The sequence below is a fragment of the Poecilia reticulata genome, chromosome 23, assembly GCF_904066995.2.
Source record: "Poecilia reticulata chromosome 23, P_reticulata-male-v2, whole genome shotgun sequence".
In the NCBI taxonomy this organism is placed as follows: domain Eukaryota; kingdom Metazoa; phylum Chordata; class Actinopteri; order Cyprinodontiformes; family Poeciliidae; genus Poecilia; species Poecilia reticulata.
The window spans coordinates 14,083,162-14,106,326 of record NC_088852.1 but is presented as its reverse complement, the minus strand read 5'-3'; the positions used below and the strand labels follow the sequence as shown (position 1 = coordinate 14,106,326).

At 39.5% G+C, this 23,165-nt stretch overlaps 2 protein-coding genes across 4 annotated transcripts in view; one reads left to right on the top strand and one right to left on the bottom strand.

Moving 5' to 3' along the window:
• Positions 1 to 804: 804 nt before the first annotated feature.
• muc5e (mucin 5e) lies at positions 805 to 20,948 on the bottom strand. 3 transcript variants are annotated; one of them, XM_008401180.3, is made up of 45 exons: positions 19,362 to 20,948; positions 18,967 to 19,011; positions 18,614 to 18,839; positions 17,209 to 17,341; positions 16,548 to 16,608; positions 16,265 to 16,350; positions 15,908 to 16,103; positions 15,687 to 15,812; positions 15,458 to 15,578; positions 14,568 to 14,703; positions 14,407 to 14,484; positions 14,235 to 14,304; positions 14,010 to 14,147; positions 13,755 to 13,904; positions 13,248 to 13,342; positions 12,998 to 13,130; positions 12,618 to 12,861; positions 12,178 to 12,218; positions 11,556 to 11,644; positions 11,317 to 11,471; positions 10,849 to 10,987; positions 10,657 to 10,761; positions 10,315 to 10,509; positions 9,222 to 9,294; positions 8,958 to 9,127; positions 8,668 to 8,824; positions 8,393 to 8,503; positions 8,147 to 8,288; positions 8,024 to 8,052; positions 7,412 to 7,723; positions 7,038 to 7,307; positions 6,725 to 6,940; positions 6,371 to 6,603; positions 6,080 to 6,266; positions 5,058 to 5,277; positions 4,763 to 4,935; positions 4,574 to 4,643; positions 3,762 to 3,871; positions 3,634 to 3,665; positions 3,352 to 3,505; positions 2,743 to 2,780; positions 2,551 to 2,658; positions 2,085 to 2,109; positions 1,869 to 1,977; positions 805 to 1,786 (listed from the first exon to the last, which is right to left on the bottom strand). In XM_008401180.3, the coding sequence occupies exons 1-45, from the start codon at positions 19,408 to 19,410 to the stop codon at positions 1,621 to 1,623; spliced, it is 5,916 nt and encodes a 1,971-aa protein (XP_008399402.1). In that variant the 5' UTR covers positions 19,411 to 20,948; the 3' UTR covers positions 805 to 1,620. The 3 variants fall into 3 exon arrangements, with proteins under 3 accessions (XP_008399402.1, XP_008399403.1, XP_008399404.1); XM_008401181.3 differs by lacking the exons at positions 15,908 to 16,103; positions 16,265 to 16,350; positions 16,548 to 16,608; ... (2 more) ...; positions 18,967 to 19,011; positions 19,362 to 20,948 and having other exon boundaries at positions 809 to 1,786; positions 15,458 to 15,502; positions 15,687 to 15,779; XM_008401182.3 differs by lacking the exons at positions 15,458 to 15,578; positions 15,908 to 16,103; positions 16,265 to 16,350; ... (3 more) ...; positions 18,967 to 19,011; positions 19,362 to 20,948 and having other exon boundaries at positions 809 to 1,786; positions 15,687 to 15,779.
• A 127-nt stretch (positions 20,949 to 21,075) lies between these two features.
• Positions 21,076 to 23,165, top strand: part of slc2a13a (solute carrier family 2 member 13a) — an 80,746-nt gene continuing 78,656 nt past the window's right edge. Inside the window, exon 1 of the mRNA XM_008401175.3 lies at positions 21,076 to 21,963. Coding sequence (XP_008399397.1) covers positions 21,363 to 21,963 — 601 coding nt within the window. The 5' untranslated portion in view covers positions 21,076 to 21,362. The remainder of the gene's footprint in view (positions 21,964 to 23,165) is intronic.

Below are 23,165 nucleotides of genomic sequence, written 5' to 3'. Positions count from 1 at the left end.
CTGATTTGAAAATTATTTGAACCTTTAGGGTGCTTCCAGAAAGCTAAACTTGAAGAAATTTGTAAGTGGCCAAATACTTTTTCACAGCATGGTGTCTACTGCAAACATGAGCCTTTACATAGTATTTAGTATGTCTTCAAAAGATTGACTTTTATTAAAACTAGTCCAAATATACTGAATATGAACAACAAAGGGAAATTTATTTAAAGCAGATTTGGTTCTTTAACCATTCAGCATATTAGTTTTTTTATGATTTCTTTTTCTTCTTCAATGACACCACATTATATCCTTAGAGTTTAGGACTGGGGATTGGAATGGCCATGTTGTTTTGGATCATGATCGCCCCCCCAGTTTCAGAGTCATGTAGCGTCCAGCAGATTTGATTTAAAATGTTGGAGTATGCACATATGAATTTGTGATGGCTTGCAGTCTGAAAACATTTCCAAGGTCTTTCGGAGACAAACTTCCATCGTCATCATTCCCCCAACTCTAGTAGAAATTTAGACTTTGGGTGAACATCTTGTTTCGTTCATCCCATTTTGAGTAGTTTTACCTTTTCAGTCATTGCTCTGACTTCAGTTATGAGCACTTTTATGTGAGTAGCCATAATTTTGTTGTCATTTCTTGGAGTTTGACAATCAGTTCATGTCTTCCTTGCTTCGATCTTTTCTTACCTACCCCCTTTTTTTTAATGGCTAGAAAAAAATAGGCTTCATACCTTATTTAAACCTTTATTATTATTATTATTATTATTATTATTATTATTATTAGTGGTAGTAGTAGTAGTAGTAGTAGTAGTAGTATTATTTTACAAATTCCAAGACACATTAATAAAGTTGGAAAAAAACATCAAATGTGGAGGACGCTGCCAGGCGATAGTGAACCCCACGCTCCAGCTGCAACATTAGTTCCCTTTTGCTAAAATGAGTCATTTGTACTGCTTCTCGAGTGGCAACATTAATATGCTTTATCTCTTGCTCATAAAAAATAATGACTAATGATCATTGTGTGTTTAGGGCAATTAATTAAGCTGTGTACACAGAGTGTACTTCTAGTGCGCTTGTACGTTATTGACTTGTGTAATATGTTACACAACTTCCAAATAGCATGAGTTCAGAAACATAGCAACTCTGGTAGAAGTGCAGAAGGACATTTCTGTCGGTGAGTTGCAGAATACATCACAGGAAAAACAGCAACCCTACGGGGAAGTTAAAGTTTTGCATTCTTTTGCTGAAATAAGACTTTTCGACACAGCCACTAGAGGGTGCCATCTCATTCTTAGATTAGGTTTTATGTGGAACTACCTCTTCCTCAACTCAAATAGATCGACTTCTCGAGCACATTGTTTATCTAAATATTCACGTCACTTGTTTAAGATGAATACAAACAATAAGTTGTTTCCACTTGAAATATTTTATTAAACAGTGCTTTGCTTTGCAGTGCAGGCAAACATGCTAAATAAAACGCACACGCTTTCATGATTAGTAGATTTTTTTTTTTTTTTTAATTGATGGTAAATACATTCATTTCAGTAAAAACATTTTCTTAAAATCATCCGTTAAATTCGTGCCTAAGAGAATCATATTAGAAAAGTGTAAAGACGTGGATTGCCGTCGCTCTTCAGTGGGAACCACAAGCTTTGCACGCGCAGCCGGTCACGTGCTTGTAGTTATATTTTCTGCTAGAGAGGTCCGAGCATTTCACATCCAGAACTCGGAGGTCTGAGCTCTCCTCCTGGCAGCACCGGAAGTCCTGTTTGACCTGCAGATACGCGTGTGCCGACACCCTGTTGGAGAGGGAAGGAAATGGAGGGAAATGTTGGCGCGCCGGATGTTTTTTGAGCAGTCCAAAGTTTGGTTTCTACTCACCAGGGTTCCGACAGACAGCGGCCCTCACACACGGGTAATGCGATGACGGCGGAGCAGTCATCGATGGTGACGTTCATTTTGGACAGTTTGGGCTCGCAGGTCTGGTTGCCTGGGATTAGAAAAGATAAGTTTAAGCTTTAAAATGGTAACAAAAGGAGTCTTTATTTAATGGGTCAGTTTTAGATGTTTTTTAATTTTTATATTTACTTCACTCACAGGTGGAGCAGCAAGTCGTGTTACCCTGGAAACCAAATCACAACAATTAATCATTAGGGTTTTTTTTTTTAGATTTCTAAAGTTTAAGCAAAAAGGTGTGTTTTTTATTTAGAAATTAGTTTTAAAAGTGTTTTCTTCTTCTTTTTTTACTTTTTCACTCTTAAGTTGAAAACTCATTCAGTCATCAGTGCACAATTTGAGTGTTAGGATGAGTGTTCATCTGAGAATCAGTGGCAAAACTTGAGAGAGATAAGGTGATTCTGTAAAGATGAAGCGACGGCAATTTCTGTCTCTAGATGTGAAAAACATACTAAAATAAAAAAATGACAAAGTATTGACTCAGAAGACCAGAATATAAATGCGTACCACATTTCTCTAACTGCTGTGCATCAATAACCTCACATTATACGCTATGTTGTGTCAAAATTATTGACAATTTGAATTGGACAGAGGCAATGTTAAGTACCTCAGGACAAATATCTGAAGGATAGACTCTTGGTTCACTCTGAATGCCATAAGCAGTACAGATGAAGGACATGCAGTGGTCATCCGGGTCTGTCCATGTCTCTCCCACCTACAGATATAAAAACGTGTACAAATGACAATCTAGATAATATACGAACCAATTTGGATGATTAAGTTAGATAAAACATCATACTTTGTATATGGTTCCACTGTAGATGCAGGTTTTCTCAACTGTAAAAAAAAAAAAAAAAGCAACATTGGCATCAAAAAAGATGTGGAAGAAACATAAGACCTTGGAAGATTTCGATGCCACTGTAATAAAGTTTTATGCAACGTATATTAAAGCTTATGATTTTGATTGGTTTATATTGTCATAGCATTCCATCTACAGCCATTTTTTTTCCTGCAGTTTTAGGGTTTCTGTCAAAGCAAACACTTGTGCATGTGAAGTAGGAGGCCGCCAGGGCTGCAGCCCCCTCTTGTGGTGACTCAGGAATATGAAAACTTAAAATCAACAAATTTGTGCAAACAGCAGGGTTACTATTAGCTGTAATATTGATAAATGCAGAAAAAAATACATAATTTCTTAATGTTAATTGCTACACACGAAGTAGCAGTAGCACCGCAGCACAGTTTGCCTCTACAAGGACTTAGAAAAGTAGAAGCTTATTGGTTCAATGAGGAATTTTCTCACAAAGTCAGGCAGTTTAACTCATCTTAATTCCTGTCTTGTGACAAAACAGTTTTGCCAAGGATCTGCAAGAAATCCTTCGTCCGATGTCAGTTAATTGCCAGTTCTTACCACAAATCGGATCACCACAACAAGTGGTGTTCACCAAGCTGGCATTTGGGGAACAGTCAGGCGTTGGCAAAAGAGATTTTGGAGAACAATCCTCTGTCAAAGTCTGATTGTTACATGTGCACAGGTGGCAATTAGACTCCCACACCTCTCCAGGCTGAAAAACAGACACATATGTTCTCAACTTAGATGATAGTTTCAGATAATTAGATCTTTCAAACCAAAACTTTTGCTTCAAATAAACAAAGAAGTTAAAAGTTCTATCATTAAAGAAAATATCCTTACGAATTTCGGCATTCCAAGTGGTCCTTTGCAATCTATGTTTAAAGAAGAAAGATAGTCATTCCCGGCACAGGACCTGAAGTTAAATCTATTAAAAGTTCTTGTTACTCGTTCTAGACAATAGTACTCACAATTGCATTGTTTCACACAAATATTTGAGTGGTTTCCTGCCCTGACAAGTCCTGGAGGGCAGAAACAACCGGAGGTGGTCTTTTCAAGAGTGGGCCCTGAATTAACGATTCTAAAAAAAAAAACAGAAGACACAGAAGACATGTTTTTTTTTTACAGACATATAAAAAATAGCACAGACAAAGAGAGTTTAACATGTCAATGTTTTTCTCAGTAAACTTATTTCTAGCCAGGGATTGACGGAGGCATCAAAGTCGTATATTTGTAACACCCCAAGTTATCCATACCAACAAAGTCATCAAAACACATTTGTGGATAAATTCTGATTAACAAAGTGTAGGTTTCTCAAGACTTTTGCAACTTCATTTTTGCCAAATAGCCTGACAATGGTAGTGCTCCTGAATGTTCTGATGAGTACCGTTGGGGTGCAGAAGACTCCACTGGGGAAGAAAATGTGTGCTGACGCACGCTTGTTTTGGTCAATAAAATACTGGAAAAATATAGTCTGAAACCGAAATATGGTTGTACACACCATGCTTAGAAGAAAACAACTGGATAACAGAAGTTTGGAGGTTGAAAAATCTTCTATTACACTTAACCTAACTATTGGTTAGGTTACTGCTTTCTTTGTATTCCATTCCCTGCCTTGATCATTGATCACTTGTCTCGTCACTCACAACTGGGGCAAATTCCCTGTTAAGAAGTTGATTTGTAAAGATATGAAATCAGCTTCTGATGTGTGCAATTTTATGTGTTGATGTGTCCAATACAATTTTTTCCACGCTGTATTTTCTTTAAAAGAAAGTTGTCAAACCCTCCAAAGCAGAAGTCATCTTTTTTGTTCCGGCATTCTTCATAGATCAAATCACCGGGACATTTCACATCTGAAGCACAACAACGGGCGTTAGCGTAGAATAAAAATGACAACGCAGAAAATGTACCATTTTATTTTGCTTTTTGACAACTTTGCTAAGCATCAATCAGGAAGATAAAAAGGGCTCACCACAATTTCCATTAGTCAGTTCTCTCCAGTGAATACAGAAACCAGCTTGTTTACATTCCCCAGCGGTTTGTTCCAAAGAAGAGCAAGAATTATTTAGGGTGGAACATGAATCAAACTCACAGTTCTTCTTCCTGGTACGCATGTCCACATATTTGTTGCAGTTAACAAACACTCTACAGAGAAACAGATGTTTGGATATTTAGTTGCAGTTAACAGATCAATGTGTCGTGGACATTTCCCACCGCTCACACTTTTCCAACAGAACAATTTCTGTGTGTCATGTGTGGTCACTTACGGATGTTCAAGCAGGTGACATTGCGAGTTTGGAGAACAGGTAAGAGGGGGCCCAGTGGGTTCTCCAGGGGGTTCAAGATCGCACGGTACATCTGCTGGTGTTGAAAAACACTCGGGCTTCAAAGGGTCACGGTACACCCAGTCGTAGGCCGTCTTTTCGCAGCAGGTGTCGTTCTCGATCTGTCCTCCTCTACGGATGCACGAGGCACCACCACACACACCTGTAGAGAGGATAAAAGTTGAGGTCAGTGAACAATTTACAGGGCACCCCACTTTTGATATTAACAGTTCTTAGCCTGTAAAGAGTGAGAATAAAATAATATTGAAAAACAACTTTTATTTGCTTCTGGATAATCAGGCACAAAAAGTATTTGCCTCCACTGATTTCTTTTGTTTTTGTTTTGTGACCTTCTGGACAAGTCGATTTGCTGTCGGAGTAATTTTGGTAGGGCAGCCACGGTTCCATGTTTTCCCCATTTGTGGAAACGGCTTTTATTGCGGTTCTCTGTAGTCATAGAGGTGGCTTTGTAACTCTTTCTTAATGAATGGATTACATTGACTTTTTTTGTGTGTTCTTGAATTTGTTTTGATTGGTGCTGTGTTGCTTTTTGAGATCTGTCACTCTACTTCATGCTGTTAGAGTCTGCAGCTGTTTTTCCATTGACCATACAATTGCACAAATTGGAATTATGAAAATGCATGGAAACGCTTATTTTGCGTCGCACAAGTTGTGATCAATAACCAATAACCGGATGTTATTACATGGAAAAGATGAAGATTACAGGAAGTAGTATTAGGATGAATCTGGACAAATTCTGGACGAATACATATTTTTTCACCCTCACATTGAAGGAAATTGTTAATGATTTTCAGAAACAATTCAGGAATCAAGGAGTCTCAAGACTTCAAACATGGTGTGAGAAGTGAAGTTGAGGCATAATACATTCATCTGAGGCAAACTGCTGAGGACAAAGTACACATTAATTTACACCTGTGAATCATCACTTCCTGTTCAGAACATACCGCATTGTCCTTGGGTGTTGTTGACAAAGTTTTCCATGGCAAGATTGACCACGAGGGTGAAAGACGGAGAGAGGGAGATGTAAGAGCGGATCTCAGGAAATAAGATGTACACTACGTAGTTTGTGGTTTCAAATCTCAATCCATTCTTTTCATAGGGTGGTTGCACAGTTTCATTGTTCAGAGTTGCCTAAGGTAGAGACATCAGTGTCAAAATAGTTTATCTGGCTTTATTTTTGTTGAAGCAGTAGTTCCATAAAACATGGAATTTGAAACACAAATGGAAGCAAATACCTGAACAGCAACAGCATGATAGTTGACACTGAGTTTAGCAGTATTGTTCTGATAGTTAACAATAACTCCCTTGACACAGGAGCCTTGTACGCAGTCGAAGTTGTCCACCGCAATGGTCAGGTGGTAGCGTGGTGACTGCTCTTCCACCAGAATGTAGGTGCAGCTTTTCAGGAAATCAAAGGATAAGCCATTAAAAGAGATGTAGTGAGGGTCTCCATAGAGCTCACAGAGACCTGGGAATGTTCCAAAAGGATGAGTTAGTTCAATTGTTATGTTCAAAAAACCCAAATCATTTGGAACAGAATAAGATTTTATCTATAAAGGGGAAAATAATAGTAATCTATGAATACTCACAGTCACACCTAAATGTTTCACAGCATCCATCCTTGATCTGTATCAACTTATTCCTTGGACATTTAGGAACAACAGGTTTTGGACAAACCACAGGGAGAAACTCTATTCTTCCATTTAAACACCTCTTAATAAAACAGTCCTCTGTCCAAGTGCCACCACAAGCCCAGCTTTTTTTCTGTTTCAGGTCTTTGCAGAGACAGGGTGTGGGTGACGGCTCTGTGGAGGATGGGGAGCAAAAACAACACAAGGTTATTAATAGAACCAGTTGCTTGGGTCACTATGGTAATCCTGGGGACAAATACAAAGCACTTACGACTACTCGTAGGTGGTCCAGTTGTAATATTCACAGTTGTGGTTTCCTTTGTAGATACTGAAGTCAGTGTACTTGAAGACGTTGGCGTCACCGGTGTAGAAACACCAGTTCCCGGTATTATACTTGTAGAAGTTGAAGTTGCTGGTGTAGAGGTGGCGCTAGTGAGCAATGTGTCAGTAGCAGTCAAGACACTGGTAGTTGTAATCAGTGTTACAGGAGTTGTGGAAGTTGCAGTTGTTTCAGTGGCAAATGTTGACGATGTTGTAGGAGCTGTTGACATCAAGGTAGTAGTTTAGTTGACTACACAAGGTTATTAATAGGACCAGTTGCTTGGGTCGCTATGGTAATCCTGGGGACAAATACAAAGCACTTACGACTACTCGTAGAGGGTCCAGTTTCAATATTCATCATTGTGGTTTCCTTTGTAGATACTGAAGTCAGTGTACTTGAGGACGTTGTCATTACTGGAGTAGGAATCGTTGTACTTGAAGACAATGGCATCACCGGTGTAGAAACACCAGTTCCCAGTGTTATACTTGTAGAAGTTGAAGTTGCTGGTGTAGAGGTGGCGCTAGTGAGCAATGTGTCAGTAGCAGTCAAGACACTGATAGTTGTAATCAGTGTTACAGGAGTTGTGGAAGTTGCAGTTGTTTCAGTGGCAAATGTTGACGATGTTGTTGTAGGAGCTGTTGACATCAAGGTAGTTTAGTTGATGGTTTTGTTAATAAATCACTTTTTTGTTTTGACATAACGCATACAGTGCCTTAAAAGTTCTCAATTGGGTTTAGGTGTACACTTTGACTGGGTTCTATTGAAACACACAAATGTGCTTTGACCTGAACCATTCCATTGTAGCTATTGTTGTATGTGCAGGACTGACCTGTAGTTACCTCTATCTCCCCTTCTTTCAACAGTCTATCAAGGAACTGTACACTAATGCAAAGCTGCCAAACATATTAAAATGGTGAATATTTGTTAATACTCACAGCAAATGATAGTTCCACTTTCACAAGTACTGTGTGAAGAGTAACAATTTTGAGTCATTATTGAAAAATGATTTCTCAGCATTTGGTGCAGCAGATACTGCATGCCTGCAAGTTGAAACTTACCAGCCAACAAAGTTTATAATAACTTCACCCCCAGGTGGGACGATGGTTTCATTGAAATAGCAGGGACAATTTCTCAATTCAGTGCATTTACCAGTATTCTCATCAAAGTATGGATTCTCCCTAGGGCATCTTGGATAACAGCCTTTTATAGGAACAAAAACATGTATTTTGATATAGTGGATAGTAGCGGATAATGGAGGATAAAAATGACCGCTACAGTAAAATACATTCAAGATTGCTTGTCACCTTCCAACTTGTGCTGAAAATAGTTGGTTTTGCCACAGGTCAGCATCCTTCCACAGGCTTCATAGTGCCACGTACACTGGCCTTGCTCGTTGTAGTAGTCACAGTAGACAGCTAATGTAAAAGTAATTTTATGTAGTAGAACACATTGGATTGACACATGTTTTAAATCTATAAAGCATTGTTGAAATGCTAGGTTCTCATGTAATTTAATGCAGATTAAAAATCAATCTCCTTGGACGGTAAAGTTGTTCACAGGTAAAAAGATTGTAACTTACGACACAAATCAGGCGTCCTCCAGTTTATGCAAACATTTTGATCGCTGCAGGCCTCTGCATAGGCGGCCACTGCCGTGCAGTAACCCAAGAACTTTCCTTCAAACTCACAGGAGCAGGACTCCTGTACACATGCGTGATAGTAGGGTTCTGGATCCACCTGAGGGTTATTGAATATCCAGGTCAATTTATAAGCTGTCAGTGATGTATTTTGTGACTTGCAAAATAAAGTTACAACCTCCAGCTTCAGTACTATTAGCGATTAGCATTAGCTTAATATGTGCTAGGCAAACCTTTAAGTGACAGTCCTTGAATGTGTCTCTTTTAAGGATCATACAGCGTCGCTGGGCCCAGGCGGAACAGTAGGAGTTACGTTCACAAGGAAATATCTCCATGGTCACATCTGAGCAAGGAGGAGTGGTGGTCTTCCAGCTGTTGCCAAAAGCTAGCGGACTGGTCACCACTGCATTCCAAATCAGAACTCATTAAAACTCATTAAAAAAAAAAATTTGTAAAAACATTTTTGAGTAAAATGATTCAAGGTTGAAAAGAATTACCGGCTGAGCCACTTATCTGTAGGTCATTCATCTCACTGGAATCAAAATTGCCACAGAGACCACAGACTTTGTTCTAGAGGAGAGATTGTATAAAATGACTGAGTTGCAACAGGCTTTTGACATGGCATGTTTAAAGATGTAATGGTATAAGGGATTCAGTTCTGAGAATGACTGTGCTTTTACTGCAAGTCAACTTTGCCACACCAAGTTGTTTTTGAATACTTTACAGGGGTAGTATTATGTGTTCAATCACAAGATATAGTTCAAGCATTCATTAAACATTTAAAAGACACAAAATTAGCTGTGAGGATTTAGTATGTATGTGTGTGTGTGAGCGTATATAATTTAGTTTTTTAGGGTTGTAAAGATATAGGATAAATTGAATTTCTGGATTAAACCTCCATCCAGTTGATGGCGGTAATGCACCGCGTCTGTAAACTGCCAGTAAACGCCATAGAAGAAGAAGATGAAGATTTTTAAAAACGAAAGAAGAATTAACTCTTTAGCAACATTTTTACCAGTGTTTCATTGAGAAGTAGCTTGCATAACGAGCTCAGCAGACATGCAGGTCTACCAGGTGTTTGCTAATTGCTGCTAGCGAGTCTGACGGAGCTGAATGGGGGAGTCGCCCTGTGAAGCGGAAGCTCGGAAACTGTAGCTCCGAGGAGGAACTGCGTCTGAAAGGCGGCGTTCCGACCACCCAGGTGTTTTACACAGGTGAGTGGTTGCCATGGAAGATTAAAGGATTTCTTCAGATATGTTTTTGATGACGGAATAATATTACAAAATGATGTAAAAAAAAAATTTTTTTTTAAAAAGACTCGACTTTACATAATACTCCAGCTTTAAGCGGCTTCATAAAGTTTCTTTTTTTTTTTCAGCAAAAGCACATTTTTGAGAAACACGTTTTACTTGAAGGCTGGAAGTTCTTGCAAAAAAAAAAAAAATGCAACCATAGATTTGTGTTCATGTTGACATTGAAGATGCTATTTATAGCTAACAAGAGAAACTTTTACATGATTCCTAGAGTTTCTCAAAAGTTAAAACAGGTGAACATAAATGTCTCACTTTCACAATTTTCCCATTCACTCACCCTCCAGTACGGATGCAGTTCTATGGTGATCCTTGTGTGTTTGTCCCAAATGAGAGTTAGCCCTTTGCTTGGCACTGAGACTATTATATAGAGTCCAACGGTGTGTATGGTGTAAAGGGGTTCTTGTTCCAGAGTCCAGCCACTTTGGAGTTGTCTGGTCACCTTCATGTCGCTAAGTGTCAGACTGACTTTGTTCTGAATGGGAAATGTATATAAATGCTTGTTAAAACATATTAATTTATATTAAGATATTCAACATGATTGGTTAAATAATCAGATCTAAACATAGAGAATGGGTTTAGGTTTTAGGTTCATCACAGAAGATGAAGAAGAAGAACCCACCTCCACATCCAGAACGATGGTACGAGAACAGGTGAGTGCTTCATCGCAGCAGGGCACACTCTCTACTCTGACAGAGAAGGAACCTTTTATGTTCCCACAGTAATCCTACCACAAAGTCAAAGAGATACTAAGTGTTAAGCGAACATTTAAAAAGTCATCTTAAAATGCTCCGGTACAGTTTCGGGAACTCGCCTCCACAAGCCTGTACTGACAGTGTCCATCAAAGCGATACCATTTAGAATCAAAAGTCTGGTAATGTCCATTTCCATAAACTTGGCACTTTCCTGAGCATGCCTTACTTTCGCAGCTCCACTGGCCCTGAACACAGGCGCTAAAACAAAGAGGACATGATTGTTTCTGGATTTATGACACTGCTAGTGCAAATATGATAAACCTAACTTGTGTGTAATTTTTCAGCAAGATATACAAGGAACAAGGAACTTGTTTTAAATGAATAATTCCTTAATATTGATAAAATGTCCTAGTTCCATTTGCAGGTTATTTCACTCATAACATGGGAAAATGTCTTGCAAGTGAAATAATCTGTCAGTTGACATGGTACTTTTTCATCAACATTCAGGAATTATTTACTTTAAAATAAGCTCATATATCTTGCTGAAAAGTTACTTGTAAGTTTTCTCTCACAAGCAAATGTGTTACCATGTTTTACAGTCAGTTTTGACAAGCTCTCCTGCACCAAACACTTCTCCACTGTACACACAAGTGCAATTATTTCTGGGAACGCATCTCCCATAGTGGTCCTCATAGAGATCCGGAGGGCAGTAACAGCCACTCTCACAGGTTGCATTGCCACCCTGGATGTGGTGTATAGGAAAAGAAAAAGTCAAATTATTCCACAAAAAAATCTTTGCGAAACACTCAGTAAGGCTAAGACTTACCAAAGGTTTACTGAGACTGTCGCAGGTTTTCTGAGCAGTGGTCTCTGCAGACTCGGAGCAGTGAACACAAACCTTCCCGTTACTGCAACCTAGGGATAAAAATGTGTCCTTAAGTCAAATGCAAAAAAATTACAAAAAAATTTATTTTTTTTTATTTAGACAAAAAGCACACAAGAGACCTACATATCACATGCAGTCATTTGGGGCAATTTAATATATTTTATTTAAGTAACTTTGACGGAGTATTAGGGCTATTGTAGATGGAAAAAGAAAGGAGGGAGACATTTTTGCCAAATTCCTGAGTTCCAAAAGTAAAACTCAGAAATTTTGAGATTATTCAAATAATTTCTGAGTTTCAAAAGCCAAAAATGTATGACTTTCAGAAATTTTCTCTGACTTTCAAAAGTAGAAAATTATCGACTTTGGAAATTTCCAAGTTTTTTTCTAGAAAATTTCGGAGATTAATCTCAAAATTTCAGAGTTTTTTTTTTTTTTTGTTTTGGCAAAAATTTACTCTTCTCTTTCTTTCTCTCTCTCTCGCTCTACAATGGTCTTAATACATTGTTATAAAAACAAGAGCTCTCCATTTAATTGGAATTAACATATAAGAGAAATCATTTACCACAGTCCTTGGAGCAGTGCAGTTTTCCATCCTCACAAAGACTTCAAGAGAAATCATATTTGATTAGATATTTCATATCACGACATACACTGGAAGCACTCGGCTGCAAAGAAACCTGTCTGCATGAGCAAAGCTAGATTCACAAGTTATCCCTATTTTCAGTAGCAGCCAGGGGGCGCCAATTTCTTGTTGCCTGCATTTGTATAATAGCAACAGGAAACTTGTTCAAGACAAACTGACAGGTAAATTTTGTATTTTTATATTGTGTTTGTGTAACCTCCCCCCAGCTCTGACCCTCCCTACTTGTTCCTAATTCCACCCTGTCTAAATCCCTCAGCTCCCCTCTCTGCTTTTTTACAGCACCAGTATGCTGGCATTGTCATGGCGTTGCTAATGATGATAAAAATGCATCAAAGTTTTCGGTATTTTCATGGACTCACCACTGTTGTCCATCAATGATTACTGGTCCTGGGGGTGTCATGCCACCACTGTGGTAACAAATGCATTGCCCCTTTGGGATGCAGGCATATTCCTGGTTCAGATAGGTTCCTTCTGGACAGCCACAGCCCTCCGTCGGAGAATTGTCCAGCTCACAGCGGGGATCATGGCCGGACAGGGAAAGGCATGTGCTGTTACAGGCCTGGACGCTGTAGGAGAACTCCTGGTTCTTGAGGCAATTCAGAGCTTCAACACAGAATAGTTGCTGGAGTTAAACCGACTTATATCCTGCATAAACATTTGCTCGTGACAAATGAAGGCTGACAAAATGAAGACGTATGTTATTATCTTGCATCCGATGTTTTTTAAAGGAGTTACTCACTGCAGTTGGTGGCTCTCCTCCAGTCCCCGAGCTCAGCACCCAGAACAGCACAGGCTTTAGCATAACTTCCCAAAGAAGCACACAAACACCGCAGCAGATTGTTGCCACAGTTACATGTTCTCTGGATGCAAGCCTGGAAGCAGTAATAGGTTATGTAAACACAGTCATTGTAAATTTGTCACCCTCAGTTGACATATTAACTCACTGGGAACGTCTTAAAGAATCAGTTGTTTCATAAAAACAGTCTTACCGTGTGGTACTGATCGGTCGGGATGTAAGCGTGACACCTGGCAAATATCCCATCAGGGTCATTCAGTACCGAGCACTTTTCATCTGCAAATATTTCTGCAAGCACAATGAAACAATATGAAGGAACGTGTTGGCAAATGATTTGATTTGTTCCTCTTGAGGTACAACATGTAATATATAATCTGTGGCAGATTTGTTTAACTTATTGACTTCTTTTCCACATTTTTCCTGGCATTGTCATAATTGGAGTTAAAGTAGGTAATATGACAATCTTAGCTAGCAATGTCTGTTTTTTATGTTACTAGTGTGCAGATTAGTAAAGGACAAATATGTCCTTTGCAGTGCTAAGCTTGGCTCTTCATCAAGCGTGTTAAAGATGAACCCAAAGTGAAATGGGAATCCTTTTTGCAGTCACTTTCTCTCTGTTATAAACACCAGGGATTCTTCAGCTGACTTTGCTCATTTCACATCAAAAAGTTGCGTTCACATTTATGTCAGCAGTTGTTACCATTGTCGGTGTTGATGCAGGGGTTGGGGATGTTTTCTCGACAACCTCTCAAACTCCAGGACAGAGCGAAAAGCTTGGCAGAGCTCTCGATGATCCCGCTGCTGGTGTTGAAATCGTCTGTGGTGTCATTGTTTCTGTTGCCGCAAAGACCTGAAAGAATGTCAAAAACACATTAACATGCCTCAGCGGATTTTTTATTTTTTAATACATGGTCAACTTTAGCTTGTGAGAGAACTGAGTGTGTTTGCTCCCAACCTGAGATCAGACCAGAATGCAGCGTTGGTGGCGTGATGTACAGCTGGATTTCAGGGAACACCTGGACTTGGAGCTTCAGACCAAATGGCGTATGAACTTCAACATACATCGAGGACTTCCAGAAAACGAGGACTTGATCTGGGAGGTGACACAGATTAGCATGTAACGTTATCGCTGGAGAAGGTGATTGTATTGGATGACCAGGTCCGTTTGCATTTGTCTTACCAGACTGGTAGAGTTCAGTAATCTCTCGTTCTCCTACTTTTACCTTGCTTAGAGTGAATGTATAAATGTCCTAAAGATTGAAAGAAAACGTGTTTATCTAAGGATTCTTTACAATTGAACATTGGCTTTTACTTAAGCATCTTTCCAAAGAGTTGCTTCCTAGTGTCCATACCTGGAAAACCTGTACATGTACAGCTTTCAAAGATGCTTCTGTTGGAGAAAACTCAACTCTAATTGACCAGTTAGGGCCCTGCAGGAGAGTCAGAGGTTTGTGCTATTACTTTAATCAGCCAACAACACTGAGAAATGAGGAGAGTCAGGAATCAACCTTACCTGTGATGCCATGTATGTGCATTTACCAGGAAGTGTGAATCGCTTGCCATCATACGTTGTCACAAACTGTCCTTCAATGAGACATCTGGCTGGGCAGGAGTTTCCAGAGCACTGCCACCTCCCACTATTGCATTGACTAAGTTTGGAAACGGAAAATTTAATACACATATATATATATATATGCCTTAGTCATGCTTCAAAATAACTCATGACTAGAGCACAAGACTTGTTTCTGAAAATAGAACTCAACATCACCAAGTAAGGGGACTTTCCATTAAATGGAGTTAGTTTATTTTCCATGTTTTTAGTTATTTTGACCATTTGAAGCACTTTACACCAGAACTACATGTGCGTGCGACATAGATTGACATGAACATCAATAGAGTACTTAGTGCTTTGCCCAGGGGTACATCAACATGAGACATGAGGATGCTGGAATTGATCCTCGGACCTTCTGATCGCAAGAGCCGTCTCATCAAGTACGTAATCAATTTTAGAAATGTCTTCAAAATGTATTCCCAGTGTCACCTGATCTACCTTTTTTGTGTACATTGGGTTGTACAAACATCTTTTGTTCATTTGATCTCAACAGCAGAAGTATTTTAACTAGCACATATATGCTACATTTACGAATAGCATTTTGCTTGAATATACAAAAAAAATTCTAATTGTCAAGGATGTGAACCTTTAGAAAGGCAGTTTCAGTTTTAAATTAACAACATATAACCTCAAAATAGCACATTATAATTACAATAATAATATTCTCTCTCACCCTAATACTTGACATTTACAAATAGTTTGGACTGAGACTAGAAACTTTCTAAATTCAGAGGATTTTGCTACGAGTCAGTGACAATGCTTCATAGTGTCCAGATTGTCTGCCCACTCACCATGTTTGACACTTGGTGGTGCGAATGTATCCAGGAGAGTAGACCCTATCATTGAACACACAGGGACAACTGGAGAGACTCACACACTGGTATTCGCTGAAGTTATCGTCCAGAAACTCACCTGTAATCACATTTTGTGAGAAAAAAAACCCCTTTGAAAATCAAAACAGCAACTAAATGACAAAACGTGGATGATTGTGTGTTGTACGCTCCATATGGCGTTTCTGACCTGCGGGACATACACAGGAACTAGTGGTCTCCAGGCTGGATAATCTGAGGTCTGGGTTTGAGCAGCTTGGCACGAAGGGAGAACCCTCTTCAATGTAAACCAGTTCTCCAGGACACGTTGGTGGAGCTGCACTCATCCACCAAAGCAGACAGAAGCATCATAAGATAATCATCCTTGAGTATTTGCATCAAATCCGGTGCATTGACGGAGTCGTCACCTACCACAGTTGGTGATTGTTCTCCACAAGTCCCAAAGGCGACTGCTTCTTCCACACATAAGGGCAATCTCCTTGAAGAATGTGCACGTGACGTCGTTGCTGCCTTCGTAGTTGTAAGTGTTTTGATCACACAGGGTGATGTACTTCGCGGTTGTGAACATCAGACAATCTAGTGCGTGTGAGAAGAACTCGCTGCAAAGCTGCAAATGTGATCAGAGAAACCGAATCAGCCTCATAGGTTATTCAATGGGTTTGTAAGGTCAAATGTTGTCATCACTGAAAAACCCAGCAACTCTAATACCAGAAGATATTTATTTTGCATGGTCATAAATAGAAAAGAGTAATGTATTGGCCGTCTTACCGGGTTGAAAGGAGGAAGGAGATCCTGAAGGTAACAGGTGACGTCAGAAATCAAATACTCTTCCACCAGCTGCTCAATGTTGTCCACTTAAATGAAATAGTACATTGTTATGACAATGAGTAAACCTCAAAATCTAAAAGGATTGATTTATTGGATTGATGTTAACAGTATCTGGTAGCAGATGTATAGATTTGATGCATCTAAAAAACATGTTAGTAAGCACATACTATGTTATTTAAGCAATGTTGGAACAAATGGTACAACATCCATTGTGATACCATACCTAAGTTTTGTATTGCGCAGAGTCCACTCAGGTCAGAACTCAGTTCTTGGTCTAGCTCAACCTTCAAAATAAATCACAAAGAGACTTTACAGGTTGTGTTTGAGAACATCTGAATGTTACGGATAATTGTTATTTATATGGACTTTGGCCCAACAAGATTTGAGTAAATGTGATGCAGAATATCAAGCCTCATCATCAAGCTCATAATTTGGTCTTATCATTTAAAACACAACACCAAGCCTCCTTTCGGTCACTGAGATGACAACATGATGACTCTAAAAGAAAACAACCAAGGTATTGCAATGGTCCAGTCAAAGCACAGCCCTTAAATCAACTCAAATTATGTGGCAGGGGGGGCTTAAGAGAGATATCCTTTTCCAACATTGTAAAGTAATGTGGTCCCAAATTCCCTCAACATCAGAGTCTGATAAGATAAAACAGATTCATGTTATTGCTGCTAAGGAGAGTTCCTAAGCATCTGAAGCAACTTCTTCAGCATTTAAACTTAGTTTGTGTGAAATAAGTTATGACTGAATGAGCACATGTTACTAGCAACCAGCTGAGGACAGCACAGTGTACTGCCTTGTTGCTGAAATGTGCCACACGAATCAACTTGACCTGAATTGTGTTTGTGTGTCCATGAGTTCAGAAGTGCTCTCACCCAAACACTGACGAGTCCTCCTCCAGCTGCAGTCTGCCAGGTGACAGACAGGGGGAGTAAGGAGCTCCTCAGCCTGGTGTAGATGCCGTACTGAAATATGTGCTGGTAAGTGTGGTCATACGGAAGGGAAACGCTGTCGACAGAATAAACCATAAACATTAGAGTAAAAAAAAAAAGACTGTTAATGTATTCTGGTCAAACATCACACACCAAAAATGTGACCTTTGGAGAGCATAATGGCCTCAACTCAAACTCAGAGACCAATAAATGATAATGACTAGTTAGAGCTAATAATCTACTACTTCATATGTCTTAGGAGTTCCTGGAGCCGACTCGTCCCCCCATGGCTAAACTTTCCAAATGGCCATAGGATTTCCCCTGCATTGCTTCCTTGTTGGCCTTATCCTTCAGCTCCAGATAATTGATTGGTAATTTCATTGGGTCATTCTTAGGTCAAGTGTCTTTAGAGTCACTGATCCACTCACTCATCCTCTGGGTCAACTGGGTCATCAGAGCCATATTATCCCATGCGACTGTGTCCACTTTTCAAGATAAGAGATGAGGGTTAGGGTTTGTGTCTAAACTTAGGTGACTTAGTACAACATACGTACAACAAATCCGTCTATTGACCCACTCAAGTAGTCATTGGGTAGAAAGTAGGACAGGTCAGGTAAAATTCTTATTCTGATTTTTTTTATTACTGCTGTCAGTGAAGCCACTATTGGTAAATAAAAAGAAAAAGTCTAAAAATAAAACTATCCCTTATATTAGTAGCATTTTGTAACACACAAAAAACTGTAAAACATCAACCTCTAAATTCTAAATTTCCCAAAAAAATCATATGTGAAGCAACGATTCTTAAAAAAAAGAACAATAAAAACCACTGAAGATAATATAAATATATCTTTATTTTCTTAAATAATCTTTCTTTAAATATGTAATACCAAATACAGGAAGTAACAGATTTTTGTTTTTTGTAATAACTGAACTGTTACAAATTGTATCGTTTCTCCCTTTCTCTCTATAATTAATGTATACTGATATATTAATAGTTTGTTAATTTTAATTAATAGTAGTAGTTTTGGTAAGGTAAGACAGAAAAAAATAAAAAAGTTTGATTTCAGTTGCATTTGACAACATATTTACTGGAGACAGAGAGTTTCTCCAGTACCAGGCCTGTTAAACAGAAAAAGCTTTCAGACTTACTTCAATCAAAGATTATACATCTTGCATTACAGATTTAATTAGCAACAGGGCTATCTTTAGCTGCCATATCACTACAATGTCCACCATTGATGAATTGCTACCAACGTTGGCTGTTTAATATGAAAAAATAATGGCCCGGAGAAGTGTAATAAACAATTTATTGATAAAGCAAAAATCTGTGTAGGACATGTGGTCAGACCTGTTCTTCTGAACCAGAATGTTTCCGTTCTGCACAACGGTCTTGACCTTGTTGATGATGATCTCGAGGAGGTCCAGCAAGCCGTTTTGGCCTCGCCGTATGGTGATGTCACACTCCACCCGGTTGTGGGTGAAGCGGGCGAAGGTGAACGGACAGTTGGAGCGCACGTAGAAAGGCGGACCTCTGAAAGCCTTGATGACCCCACTGCCGAATGTCTTGCAAGTGTCTAAACAATGGGGTTGTCAGCGGTTACAACATAAAACAGTATACATATTCAATCACCTGTGGCATTGTAATTCAAGAAAAGCAATAAAACAACGATAGATATTTTTCGCTTTCATAATGATACTTACATTTCAGCGACTCAGTTGTTCCCAGAGATTCACCTGCTCTAAAAACTACAAGACAAATAATAAAAGGAGGTAACAGTAAATAATAATTATACATTATTAATAACAATAATAATGACAGAAAGTCATTTTGGATTAATCAATCTGATATTGACACAGTACTATGCTGAAACCGAATCCGTACAGTACTCGTTTGTTTTCTGCACAATATGATATTTTCTCATACTTCTAGATTAAAAATGGGTGATTTATTTAACATTTACCAAAATGGTGGAAATAGAAAAAACTGTTTTGAGATATTTTAAAGAAAACATTAATAGTAAAATTTTAATAATAAAATGGACTTACCTCATACAATCGAGAAAAAACAAAACAGAACAAAAATGGAACACTTTTACCTGAAGCCGAGAAGAAGCAGAGAGCCAGCAGCCATCTCTTTGAGTCCATGATGCCTGATGCTTCCTCTCTGCAGCAGGAGGACACCTGGAGGACCTGCTCATGCAGCTTATATGTCGTCTCTGCCTGCACCACCTACATCAACGCCCCTCACATGAACGTGTGCATCACCCAAAGTTTAACTTTGTGCCATAAAGTAACCAGGAAACTGACGGTAGTGGCATAAACGATTGTACATGCCGAAACGCTAGTTTAATATTAAAGTATATGCTTATTACATTTTTTTTTTATACTTTGTTGGAGGACAGGAGAGATTACTTTAAAATATCTTTGAAAAACTTTGAAACTTTCTTCTTCATTCTTTCTGTGAACATATGAACTTAAATCAACTGCTATTGTCACATAAAATCATTTTGTCTGTTTTTTGGAGAATACTGATGGAAGGTGACCTTTAGAGAAATTCCCAACTTTATCTACACTAGGTAACATATTAAGTCTTGTATCATGAAGGAAGAAGGATCTTAACTTTTGGCAAACACCGGCCCTTTTGTTAACCCTGCAGATGAACAAAAAGACAAGCACAAAAGACAAAATGGGATATGATAGGGTTTGTCCGAGGCGCATGAACCAGGACGGAGTTAATTATTTTTCAATGGCATCGGGGTGTGAAAGCGAAACGTGGTGAAAAGGCACGTTATCATAAAGCCTGGGAAGAGTTTATGGTAACTGAAGCAAAAAAGAAAAAAAAATCAGATATTTAATGATTTGGTTAAATACTGTTGGTTCAGCTATGTCTTAGTATTATACGCAGAATGAAGGTTTGACGGGTGCATGGATGCATCAGACCCATGCAAAGGTGTTCACACCCTATTGAATATTTTTCACATTTCTTCACATCAAAACCTCAAACTAAAACAAATTTCATTGAACATTGATGTGAGATAGACCAACATAAAGCAGAGTAAAGTTGTGAAATGGAAGGAAAATGATTGATGCTTTTTTTCCTCATGTTAAATTCTTCGATTATCTGAGCAAATTTATTGAGACAAAAATAGAAGAAATCTGTCTTAACCCACAACGAATATTTGCATAATTGAACATTTAATGGTGCCCTGAATTAACGCATTCAGAAAAATAAAGCATTGTTTATTCGTTTAAAGTATTTATTACATTTTAAATAAATAGTCTTACATCATGAAAATGTCTTTGATTATTGCTTAATTATTTGTTTTGTTCTCCTGAAGCACATCAAAGTTTCAGCTTTCCTGAAACTTTGATGTGTGATACTTATTCGGACCGGTAGGGGGCAGCAGTTTTCTAAATTTTACCAATAAAGCAGAATGAAACCTGTTTGCCTTGAGTCACAGCGGCTTTGCTTGTTGTCCTCATAATGAATTAAAGCCATTACTGTCAAAGGGAAATTGGGTAAAAATAAAAAATTTAAAAAAATCAGCAGAAAGGTCCAATATAATCACTTTATGTTATTTTATTAATGTAATAATCTTTAATAACGCTTGTAACTCAGCGGCTATTTTCAGCGTGCCATATTATTGGAGCTGGAAAGCATCAGTCTTCATCGTGACCCCCCCGTCGCCACACCACGTTTCCAAAACAATACTTCCTTACGTCATGCCTACGCCGCTGGTGACGAACTAGTCCACTACACTCCTCCTATCCTATCCTTCCTCACCTTTCCTCACCACTCCGCTCCAACTCTCCCATCAGGACCACGGAGATGTTCCGCGGTGTCGAAAACAACACAAAGGACGAACTTTACTCGTTTCGCACTTTCGAGTGCTTTTAAATATCCACTTTGGTTGAACTTTAGGGAGAATGGAGGTGGGAGTTTTTGTCGCTTGAGTGTTGCTTTTCTTTGTGTGTGTGTGTGTGAGTGTGTGTGTGTAGAAGGGAGTGCGGGGGGCGGTGGGGGGGGTCCCTTTCTCTTTAGGAAAAACATCACAGATATAAGTCAGCTCTACCCCCGCTGTGTGTGGCGCTTCCATATGTCGCGAAAGCAGGTCGACCATGACTACACCCTGCGGAGCATGAGCAACCTGATGGGCGAGCGCTGGAAGAAAGTCAACGACGGAGGCGAGCGCAGCCTCATCAAAGCTCCGTCCAGCGGCAGCATCAGCAGCCAGGGCGCCGCCGCATCCTCCTCCTCATCCACCGCGGGCGCATCAGCCCCTTCCGCCGCCGCCGCCGCTGCCTCTTCCTCCACCACCAACACCGGGGACTTGGAGCGAGCTGCCCGCAAGCAGTTCCAGCAGGATGTCACTCCAGCCTTCGTCTACGTCCTGGCGGTGTTCTCCGCTCTGGGGGGCTTTCTGTTCGGATATGACACCGGGGTGATCTCCGGCGCGATGCTCCTGCTCAAGAGGGAGCTGGACCTGAGCGCCATGTGGCAGGAGCTGCTCATCTCGAGCACCGTGGCCGCGGCAGCCCTGTCCGCCCTGCTGGGGGGCTTCCTGAACGGGCTGTTCGGGCGCAGGGTGTGCATCCTGCTGGCCAGCTTCTTCTTCACAGTGGGGGGGATCGTGCTGAGCGCCGCTCCCGGGAAAGAGGCGCTCCTGGCGGGGAGGCTGATCGTCGGAGTGGGCTTAGGTAAGATGCGAGAAACATGGAGAGTTTAGATGGAAATTACCACAAGTAGCGCAACTTTAAAGACTCCCGAAGCTGTTACACTTTAATGTTGTTGTTTGTTTTGTTTTTTGTTTTTTACTTCTCATGTCTTAATATACTGATTATTAGATTACAATATTTTGCAAAAGTAGGCGTATTGGTGCGTTTTTCCACAGCTTGCCTCAATAAAACCACAAACTTTACTGTATTTTATTGGAACTTCATCTTAAAACATAGCAGAGTTGAATCAAGACTGTGTCAAGTCTGTTTGGTCCTTTTCAGAATTAGTATTAATGAAACTCAGTTATTTCAACAACAAAAAAAGTGGAGTAGTTTCATCTATTTCAGGTGTTAAAATGACTCAATTGCATGTTGAAATAACTGAGAGTTCTGATGAGGACCAAATAGACTTCGGCACAGTTTTGATTTAAGTCTGCCAAATTACGAAATATAAGGAAACAACATGCGAGTTCATAAATGTCTGATATTGAATTATTTGAAAAGTTCGACATGCACCTGCGTTCTACCTTCTTTGCTGTAATTAAATCCAGCTCAGCCAGTTCCTTTCAGAATTGACCTCTTATTGAATCCACCTGACGGCCTCAGAGATCTGCTTGGAGAACATCAGCGAACAACCAGCATCACGAAGACAGAGAAATACAGCAGAATGGTTATGGGCAAGAAGTTAAAGTAGTTTCACACATTTTGTCAGCATTCATGTGGCATAGCCAAAATCTTCTCCTGTCAGTTGAAATCCAAACATAATTATTTGACCTACATGGAAACTGATGTGTCTGCAGAAAAACTATCACAGTCACCATGGTGGTGGCAGGGTCATGCTGCGGGGATGGTTTACCTTGAGCAGGTTGTTAGAATTGTTGGGAAGATGGATGGAACAGGACAATCTGAGATCTGTACTATCTTAATTAGATATTAGATGCATTTTTGGATTGAACTGAAACAAATTATACCTAAATACAGCTGTTCACTTTTTGGTTTAGTTTTTTTTTTTGTCCAAAAAAGAACAAAACAAAACACACATCGGCTTTCCGCATCATCTTAAAGGTGCAATAAGATCGATTTGGTGCCATCTAGTGGTATGAATTGCACATCGCACATAAGCGAAAATTCCACACTGATGCGTTTTTCCAGATGTGAAGGAAAGCGGTTCCGGATTTTTGGTT

What these genes read in the sequence shown, in the direction of transcription:
- muc5e (XM_008401180.3), bottom strand. Translation starts at nt 19,410, where the DNA reads ATGGACTCAAAGAGATGGCTGCTGGCTCTCTGCTTCTTCTCGGCTTCA. An exon ending in GCATTCTGGTCTGATCTCAG is followed by an intron (nt 13,905 to 14,009) that starts GTTGGGAGCAAA and finishes ACATTCTTTCAG; the next exon opens with GTCTTTGCGGCAACAGAAAC. An exon ending in ATTATAAACTTTGTTGGCTG is followed by an intron (nt 8,053 to 8,146) that starts GTAAGTTTCAAC and finishes CTCTTCACACAG; the next exon opens with TACTTGTGAAAGTGGAACTA.